The 10839-nt window shown below is 38.1% G+C and overlaps 1 protein-coding gene across 2 annotated transcripts; it reads left to right on the forward strand.

The window, feature by feature from the left end:
- The first annotated feature begins 351 nt into the window (after positions 1-351).
- LOC128221545 (uncharacterized) lies at positions 352-9148 on the forward strand. Of its 2 annotated transcripts, XM_052930154.1 has the most exons (5): positions 1978-2902; positions 3104-3285; positions 5782-5889; positions 7782-7868; positions 8361-9148. In XM_052930154.1, exons 1-3 carry the CDS (start codon positions 2525-2527, stop codon positions 5798-5800), a joined length of 579 nt encoding a protein of 192 aa, XP_052786114.1. In that variant the 5' UTR covers positions 1978-2524; the 3' UTR covers positions 5801-5889; positions 7782-7868; positions 8361-9148. The 2 variants fall into 2 exon arrangements, 1 of the variants encoding a protein (XP_052786114.1); XR_008258989.1 differs by lacking the exons at positions 1978-2902; positions 3104-3285; positions 5782-5889 and adding an exon at positions 352-384 and having other exon boundaries at positions 7743-7868.
- Positions 9149-10839: the final 1691 nt, after the last annotated feature.

Here is a 10839-nt window from a genome sequence, read left to right on the forward strand (position 1 = left end):
TATTTTATTAATTGTTATTCATTTAATCTTGCATATCAGTTCTAAGATTTTTGTCATATTATGCTTAGGCCACACCAAATTGATTTCTAGGTCATCTGATTTCCCGCACGATTTCTTTTCAATATAAAAAAAAAAAAAAAAAAAATCAATTTGCCTTCCGCCCGCATCATTAAAAATATGTCAAAATGTATTTTTTGGAGCGGGCATTTTTCCGTCGTATCGAACACAAATCGCCGACGTTTTTCACATTTTAGTGCTTTGTAACCTATAATCGATTAGCGGTACATCGGTCAATCGAATGTATCCAGAAGAAAGATGGTAGCCTCCATGAAAATTGTTATCACGTGCATAAATCCCGGAAAAGTGGGGAGCAGGCGGCTTGCGGTACAAACAGATTGATAAATTTATTGACATATTTACAAAAGCAAACACACTTGCCAAGTTAAACTATACCCCTGAATCGCTTACCTCAATAAGAATATTCGAGAACTCGAAGCATGCCAATGATGACGGAATTATTGTCCAAAGTGATATGAACATTTATGATGTGATGGATGATTTAAACTATAGATATGTTGATTTCACATGAACTGAGCCTGACAAAAACAACAATGATCAATTGAATGCATTTAATGTACTTATGCACAGTCAGAAACGCCATGTTCTTCCTGATAAACCGATACCTGTAAATGGAAAGCTCAGTGGGCCACAGAAACTGTATACTGATCTCATGGATTTTGTAGATGAATTAGGGTGTGGATGGACAGTGGATTTAATTTCATCAGGTCAAAAAGCACTGAGAAAGCTAGCAGATGCATTATGGTATAAAGATCATGTTCATTCAAGATTTAAAGATAAAGGCTGTCCTATCCCATCAGTGTTTGAAAAATTTCTGCACTATAATCAGTTTTCTAAGCACCATCATACACCTCCGGTAATCAAAACAGAGAGGCTGTCTGAAATTTGTAGCGACCTGGCTGATGTCGCTGGCATGCCTTCAATGGCATCCGACAAAAATTAAACTTTAAACTGTTACATTGAGGATCTTAATGCAACATTGGCCAAGTATAATGAAAGCTTGATTAAAAACAAAAAACTTCAAGAAAAATCGAGAACCTTAGATCCATCTGATGAAGGAAATGCTAATGGTCATGAAACTTCCTGTCAGTACATATTGCCGGGCAATGTGGATGATGTGTATGCTGACCTTGATGAGTACATGAGTAAACAAGGAGAGTATGAATATGTTGACCTTGATGATTTCTTCCCATCAAACAGATATAAGAGAAGGGAATATGTTAAGAAGCTAAAGATCTCAAAGCCTGTAATGCTTTATCGTGTAGCATACGGAGGATGTGTGGGGACATTAAATTTTATCTGGAGAGTATTAGACACAGACTCACAAGAAAGGTTTGAAAAGAATGGTCGTATTATCAGTAGTATAACTGAATCGTTGGTCAAATTTTCATCTCGTCACATGCGAAGAGATTTCATTAACAAGTATATTGACTATGTAAAATGTCCCAAATCGGTGTTGAGAAATATGTTTTTTGATGTCTCAGGATTTGAAACAACTGCTGAAAATAGTGAGCAGAAAAATATGAATGAAAGAGTAGCAGAAATTGTTTTTGGAAGTGATGACCTCAAGTTAATTCTGGATATGAGAGCAATGAACGGTAGTGACACAAAGTATGATAACTTCAGAGTATGATGAAGCGGGAAAATACTTTGATGAACAAATTATGCATGTTCATGAAAGACGTAAAACTGATGAGCTGTACATGCCGTAAAGTATTTCAATTGAAGATTTAAGAGAAGAAATTATGGAAAGGTTACCCGATGATACACCAGTTCCAAGTACTGAGAGTCTCAGACTGCAGTTCACTCCAGCCAACCAGTTCTCACAGGCAGCTTTGAAATATTCATCCCGTCTAAATGTGAAATTTAGGGTACAGACAAGGTTAGCTAGGGTGCACCATCAAGATGCACACTATGTTGCAGCATATTACAAGTACATGAAGCATTTCTGTGTCATGTTCAGAGACAATACACACTTTGTTTAGATGACAAAGCTATCGTTCCCATTGGAGAGCCAAGTGTTCCGATTTCTACAGGTGTTAGGGGACATAACAAGGTTCTAACTCAAAATGATGGTCCAAGACTTGTGGCCTCTGACCATGACTTCCACATTGGAGGTATTGTACCGTCAGTGGTACTAGTATCAGACATTCCAGAAAATCCAAGCGATAGTTTCTTCAAAGGTCATGTTTTTGTGTCATCAAAGGATAAAGTATTTGAACCATCGGCACCTTTCCGTCATGCAATAGAACTGACAAGATTGCTTCAAGAAAATTACTCTGAAAATTCGCTAGATTTGGACCACTCTGTATTGTGTATTCTGACAGATGGTGGACCAGACCATCGCCTCACATATGACTCTGTTAAGACGTCATTGCTGGAAATATTCCTTACACTTGATTTTGACTGCTTAATAGCAATTCGCACTGCTCCAAATCATAGTTGGATGAATCCGGCGGAGAGGTGTATGAGCATTCTTAACTTATCTCTCCAACATGTGTCTTTAAGAAGGGAGAAAATGCCTGAACAGTTTGAAAAAATGGTAAAGGGAAAAGCCTCCTTGGCAGCAGTTAGAAATCAGGCTGAAATTCATCCAGCATTGAAAGAAGCCTTTCAGTCCAGTATTAAGCCTACTATAGAAACAGTCAACAAGCGGTTTGAAAGAATGAAACTCAAGGGAGAGAAGCTTAAAGTTTATGCAGGAGCTACCGAAGAAGACATTGAAAGAAACCTAGACATTGTAAAGATTGCTACTGGCTCTGCAAGGACATCATTTAGCTCCAGCAGCAAAAGTAAAGACTTCAAGAATGATGGTCCTCTTCAGGTAGTCAATGTCTAAAGACAAACTAATTTAATTGTATAATTATGAAGCATGATGCTAAATAACAGTTTAAAAACACTTTCTTGCAAAGATTTGAAACTGAGGTGCCTTTTTTAAAACTTATTTCTGAATTTTGTATTTTACAAGTCATGAATGTATATTATTTGTAAAATGATAATGTAAATTTCTGCTACAATTTTTCAGATGTTCCTGTCATCTCATGGGAAATCATCACACTACTGCTTCCAGCTGATGAAATGTACTGACAGGGACTGCAAGTATTGTACCAACAATCCAGTACGTAATGTGACGATGTACAAAAGCTGTCGTTCTTGCCGGAGCCAACACCAGATGCAAGTGGGGCACATTATTTGCCATTTAAGGAGGTAAAATGTTTTGTAAAACATTACTCTATAATAGTCTAAATAGTAACAGGGAATATTTTTCCATTGTTGAAAATAATCTTTCACATTAAGTTTAAAATGTGTGGTTAAAGAAAGAAAAATAGCATTGTTTATTTGTTTAATTATGCCCCCCTTCGAAGAAGAGGGGTATATTGCTTTGCACAGGCATGTCGGTCGGTCGGTCGGTCCGTCGGTAGACCAAAGCTTGTCCGAGTGATAACTCAACAATCCCTGGACGTATGGTCATCACACTTCACATGAAGGTTGGGGCTGACCAGTAGATGACCCCTATTGATTTTGGGGGTCATCGGGTCAACGGTCAAGGTCACAGTGACCTTTAATGGTAAAATAATTTTAAAGCTTGTCCGAGTGATAACTCAACAATGCCTGCACCCATGGCCCTCAAACTTGACATGGAGGTTGGGCCTGACCAGTAGTTGACCCCTATTGTTTTTGGGGGTCATCAGGCCAAAGGTCAAGGTCACAGTGACCTTGAATGGTAAAAGGTTGTCCGAGTGATAACGTGACAATGCCTGCACCCATGGCCCTCAAACTTGACTTGGAGGTTGGGCCTGACCAGTAGTTGACCCCTATTGTTTTGGGGGGTCATCAGGCCAAAGGTCAAGGTCACAGTGACCTTGAATGGTAAAAGGTTGTCCGAGTGATAACGTGACAATGCCTTCACCCATGGCCCTCAAACTTGACTTGGAGGTTGGGCCTGACCAGTAGTTGACCCCTAATGTTTTTGGGGGTCATCAGGCCAAAGGTCAAGGTCACAGTGACCTTGAATGGTAAAAGGTTGTCCGAGTGATAACGTGACAATGCCTGCACCCATGGCCCTCAAACTTGACTTGGAGGTTGGGCCTGACCAGTAGCTGACCCCTATTGTTTTTTGGGCTCAATGGGTCAAAGGTCAAGGTCACAGTGACCTTTAATGATAAAAGGTTGTTCATGTGATAACTCAACAATGCCTGCACCCATGGCCCTCAAACTTGACTTGGAGGTTGGGCCTGACCAGAAGATGACCCCTATTGTTTTTTGGGGTCATTGGGCCAAAGGTCAAGGTCACAGTGACCTTGAATGGTAAAAGGTTGTCCGATAGATAACTCAACAATCCCTGCAGCCATGGCCCTCAAATTTGACTTGGAGAATTGGCCTGACCAGGAGATGACCCCTATGGTTTTTGGGGGTCATCTGGCCAAAGGTCAAGGTCACAGTGACCTGGAATGGTAAAAGGTTGTCCGAGTGATAACTCAACAATGCGATGGCCCTCAAACTTGATTTGGAGATTGAGCCTGGCCAGAAGAGTGTCCCTATTAATTTTAGGGGTCATTGGGCCAAAGGTCAAGGTCACAGTGACCTTGAATGATAAAAGGTTGTCCAAGTGATAACTCAACAATGCCTGCACCCATGGCCCTCAAACTTGACATGGAGGTTGGGCCTGACCAGTAGATGACCCCTATTGATTTTAGGGGTCAAAGGTCAAGGTCACAGTGACCTTGAAAGCAAACTCGACAATTCTTGGACCTATGGTCATCAAACTTGACATGAAGGTTGGGCCTGCCCAGTATATGACCCCTATCGACTTTGGGGGTCATCAGGCCAAGGTCAATGTCACAGTAACCTTTAACGCAAAAAAGTTAACAAATCTTCCCCCACTGATTTCTCAACAATGCCTGAACCTATGATCATTAAACTTGACATGGATGTTAAGCCTGACCAGTAGATCACCCTTATTGAGTTTAGGATTCATAGAGCCATAGGTCAAGGTCACAGTGATTTTGAATGGTAAAAGGTTGTCAGAGTGATAACTCAACAATGCCCGAACCCATGGCCTTCAAACTTGACTTGGAGTTGCATCTGACTTGTAGATGACCCCTTATGATTTAAGGTGTCAACAGGTCAAAGGTCAAGGTCACAGTGACCTTGAACGAAAAAAACTTGTCTTGTGATAACTTGACAATGCCTGCACCCATGGCCCTCAAACTTGACATTTAGGTTTCTGGTGACCAGCTGATGACTCTGGATTTTGAGTTCATAGAGTCAAAGGTCATGACGGTCATAACACACTTTATCCTCACACTTTAATGGTCATAATCTTAAAACAGCAACAAATCAGCTGTCATTTCGGTCCATGCATATTTCATTCAATTGTCCATTTAATCATGACAACATGGCGCTCAGGGGGGGCATAATGTTTGACAAACATCTCTTGTTTACACATGCTTTTAAGGTTTTAGTTTTAAGTACCACAGCTCATTGTGTAGGCTCTTAGAATTTGATTTTGGAGCAACTATAGTCAAAACTTGAGCATTGTAGATAATGAGACACATAAAAAGCCTTAATAAATGGGAGACAATAGCAATATTTCAGTATCTATACTATCTGAAGAAGTTTGAAATTCTAACAGTTTTTGTATTGTCACAAGTGTTTTACTGAGAAAGTATTTGACTAATTCTAACTTGTTTATTGGTAAAGGTGTACGGAAAACCTTTGACTGTTGATAAATTCCGTCCCTCAGCTAGAAGCACGGACTTCGATGATGAAGCTGTTGAACAGGACAAGAAGAATAGAGAAATTCTAAAGGTATTTTACCAGCTAGTAGCAACTGACAAGAAACTTGTTTGGCTGTAAAGGAAAACTACAATGTAAAACTTAAAAGTGTATCATGTCATATGTTACAATATATATCACTGACTGTAAAGTTATCGAGGTTTGAAAGGCATCAAATTTTATGCATGCCTTGTTCTGAGTTCACGGGTTTAAGATCCTCATGTATAAAATATTCACTTTTTATGCCCCCGAAGGTGGGCATATTAAAATCGCACCGTCCGTCTGTCCGTCCGTCCGGGTCTGTAACTTTCCCTTGTATGGACAGATTTTAAAATAACTTGCCACATGTGTTCCACATACCAAGACAACGTGTGGCGTGCAAGACTCGTGTCCCTACCTCAAAGGTCAAGGTCACACTTAGTGTTTATTCACAATGGAGTGCTGCATATAAGGATATAGAGTATAGGTTGTCGTGTCCAGGCTGTAACTTTCTCTTGTATGGACAGATTTTAAAATAACTTGCCACATGTGTACCACATACCAAGACGACGTGTCTTGTGCAAGACCCGTGTCCCTACCTCAAAGGTCAAGGTCACACTTAGTGTTTATTCACAATGGAGTGCTGCATATAAGGACATAGAGTATAGGTTGTCGTGTCCGGGCTGTAACTTTCTCTTGTATGGACAGATTTTAAAATAACTTGCCACATGTGTTCTACATACTAAGACGACGTGTTGCGTGCAAAACCCGTGTCCCTACCTCTAAATTCAAGGTCACACTTAGTGTTTATTCACAATGGAGTGCTGCATATAAGGACATAGAGTATAGGTTGTCGTGTCCGGGCTGTAACTTTCCCTTGTATGGACAGTTTTTAAAATAACTTGCCACATGTGTTCCACATACCAAGACGACGTGTCGCGTGCAAAACCCGTGTCCCTACCTCAAAGGTCAAGGTCACACTTAGTGTTTATTCACAATGGAGTGCTGCATATAAGGACATAGAGTATAGGTTGTCGTGTCTGGGCTGTAACTTTCCCTTGTATGGACAGATTTTAAAATAACTTGCCACATGTGTTCCACTTACCAAGACGACGTGTCGCGTGCAAGACCCGTGTCCCTACCTCAAAGGTCAAGGTCACACTTAGTGTTTATTCAGAATGGAGTGCTGCATATAAGGACATAGAGTATAGGTTGTCGTGTCCGGGCTGTAACTTTCTCTTGTATGGACAGATTTTAAAATAACTTGCCACATGTGTTCCACATACCAAGACGACGTGTCACGTGCAAGACCCGTGTCCCTACCTCAAAGGTCAAGGTCACACTTAGTGTTTATTCACAATGGAGTGCTGCATATAAGGACATAGAGTATAGGTTGTCGTGTCCGGGCTGTAACTTTCCCTTGTATGGACAGATTTTAAAATCACTTGCTACATGTGTTCCACATACGAAGACAATGTGTCTTGTGCAAGACCCATGTCCCTTCCTCTAAGGTGAAAGATACAATGTTTATTCACAAGGGAATTCTGAATATAAGGACATAACAGTGTAGGTTGTCAAGTATGGGTGGTATTTTTTTATGTTCAGAGGCAATTTGAAATAACTTGCCATATGTATTTGACACGTAAAGGCAAGATCAACTTTTCATGTACTGACCTTGTTCGTAGGTCAATGTCACATTTGGGGGGCATTCGTCACATACTGTGACAGCTCTTGTTCTTTATGCTTTAGAATAACAGAAATGAATTTCATTTACAAACAAAACTGTTGTATTTATAAAACCATGCAATTCCATTCCCTAAATTCTAAAGGTGTTTTACAGTTTTATTTTTCAAGCAAAATACTTGTATGTTGTCTTTAACCAAATGGTTGTTTCTTATTGCCTGAAGGAAAACTAGTCATTTACATGTGTTTATATTGATGTCCAGGCTACTAAGGCTCGTGATGTGGTCAGGTGTGCCGAATGCCGTAAACCCAGGGTTGTGTACAGTCCAAGTAAAACAGACAGAGAACAGGTAACCATAGTAAAGAAAAATGTGTTTATACTGGTTAGTTCAATGGAATGGATTTACATAAGAACAATTTTGTATACCTGTTAAAAAAAATTGAAAACAACATTTGTAAAGTTATAAATGTGCACTTGTTTTTGTTATGCCCCTTTTGGGCCTGGCTGTATTAATACTGACTGACCCACTGACTTTTAGTTTTATTTATTGAGATTTAGTACATATACTAAGTCACTAAGTTGGAATGATGTTGCGCAAGAGTGTGGATTGTGATGTGTTTTGGGAAAACCACAGTACCTGGAGAAAACCCACTTCTCTGGCTTGGTTACCACCAACAAAACACATGCGCCCAGGCCAGTAATCTAACCCGGGTCGTCTTGTATGGTAAGCATAGATTTACCAGGCGTATGTTTTTGTGACAGGTGACAATATAGTGACATTATTCTGCTGGTTTCTGTTAGATCCAGGTCTTTTTTCTTAGTTGTTATTGTTCTCATGCAGGATGCTCTACTTCGAAGGATGAAAGAGGAGAATCTGTACGTCTGTGGTGATCCCATGGCAGATGATTCAGGTCTGGTCACACTGAGGGCGAGTTACTGCACGTCAGATGTTGAAATTGCGTATTACAGTTCAGGTTTCAGCAAAGTTGTGCCACCAGTATGTTGTTATTGTGGAACTGAAGATTAACTATTGGATGACAATCATGTCTACATTCAGGATATGTACACAAAATTCTCCAAAGTGCGTCCACTATGTAAATTATGCCATGGAAATGGCCGTGTTGCAAAAACTTGGGGAAAGAAATTCATTAAGAAGAGAAGGATGTAAAAACATTTAACTCAACTGCAGTGTAATTAATTACTTCACATTCTTGATTGTGTACAACAGTTAAATTTAATTCTGACAGATTGTATTGTAATTGTCATTGCTTAGTTTTTAGTCATCTGTTGATACAATGTTTTACATTTGTGAGCATATCATGCTCTGTGGCATTCATTTTATGTATAATGGTTCTAGTCATGAGGCTCTAGTCAATGATTAAGTTTTGATGTTGAACAGGATTATTATGTTTAGGTTTATTGAAAATCTAGTCCCCTTAGTTTTATAAATGTTTGGTGTTAAGAGGTGAAACATTTTACAAACTTGTCAAGGAATAAAACAATAGATCAGTGATACATGTATATGTTTAGCTCATAACATTTTACTGACTTAAAAATGTGCAGCTCATTCAAGTTCTATTTTTTCCAAGAGAGTCTGGATTTTTATTATCTCAATTATGGTGATTTCATTTAAATTTTGTGGATTTTAATCATAAATACTGGAATTTAAGATGATTTTCTTTCAAAGTTTGTCATTAATGTTCTATATTTTCCAGGAGTCTCTCGATTTGTATGATTCCAATTTTGGTGATTTTATTTAAATCTTTTTGGTTTTAGACTAAAATACTGGAATTTCAGATGATTTTCTTTCAGAGTGTTTATTGTTTAACTAATCTCCTGGTGCCAATTTCTCGAAACTACATAAGTCTGTTATAAAAGGATTAAGCTATTCTGACTATTTTTATTCGTCTATATTTTGTGTAATATTTACGTCTTTACAAGTTTTCAAACAGTTTATGGAAGTTATATGTCTGATAATTAGGAAAAACTAAGTTTTATTCAATGGTTAATATTGCTGTACAAAATAAGCTTCTTAAGCCTGTTAAGCTTAAGTTGTTTCGAGAAATTGGGGTCAGATTTTTAAAGGCAGATTTCCTTGAAATGCATTTTAAAAAACTTAGCATGTATGGTGATAGGGCAAGTTTCATTCACTTTTTTTAAGAAAATGTGCACATATTTGGGTTATGTTTGGAGAATTGGCATAAATTGGATGATCAGATTGTTTGAATAAAATGTTTTTATTCTAAAATGTCAATTTTTTACTTGCAAGTCAGCATTTATTATACTGCATTCAATCATAAAGATGGAACAATTAAAGAAAATTGATCGAACAAAATGTACATTGACTTGCTTTAATAGTTGAACATCAAAACTTACATTAGCTATACAAGCTAAGCAGTAGCTCGTTTGGAAGGACCTTTGGTGTATTGGTCAAGTCTCTGACATTCATTGCATGAATTTTTGCTTTCATTTAAGCCATGGGGCAGTTTTTATTCAGGAATAAAGTAATGGCATTGTATAGACATTTCTTTTTTTATGTTCATGTGGCATTTGTACCATGTTTAGGTGCAAAAATATAAAAAAAATTACCAGATCGCCTGTCGCTCGCTCCAATTATGAAGGAAAACAAAAAAAAAAATTATTTTTTTTCGCTCGCTCGCTTCATTTTTTTCAGAAAATTTCCGATGACCTTGGAAATAAGTTGAATAACTTTAATGGGTTATCCTGTGTTATATATTTGTCACATTGAATTAAATCTTTATTAACGCACGTATGTATCCAAAGCATTCTAATGATGTTGTGCTTTAGTCTAGATATCATCACTAATACTTTGTTAATCAGTCTGTGTTATACCTTTATGAGATATTTGATTTGTTACTATGACATATATATATCCGATTATTAAATCATATAATATTTGAATGCTACTTTTCATATAATATTTGAGTGCTACTTTTAGTGTTCGGACAAGCAAGCAGACCGTCGACCAGACGTATTCTACTGACAGGCGGATTGTTTGTTGGCGGATCTGACCCATTCCACTGATGAGCGGATAAGATGATGATGATGATGATGATTATTTAACGTGAATAATGGTGATTTATTTATTCATTATTCACCCACTCACTCAACTACTCATATATTAATTCAGTAAATATATTAATGTGTGATTGAATGATTAAAAATATGCGTGAATGAATGATTTAATTAATGCATGAATGAATGAATACAGGAGTAGGGGAAAAATATGCGTGAATGAATGAATGAATGTATGAACAAATGAATACGTGAATGAAAGGATGGATAGATGGATGGATGGA

The sequence above is a fragment of the Mya arenaria genome, chromosome 2, assembly GCF_026914265.1.
Source record: "Mya arenaria isolate MELC-2E11 chromosome 2, ASM2691426v1".
NCBI lineage: Eukaryota > Metazoa > Mollusca > Bivalvia > Myida > Myidae > Mya > Mya arenaria.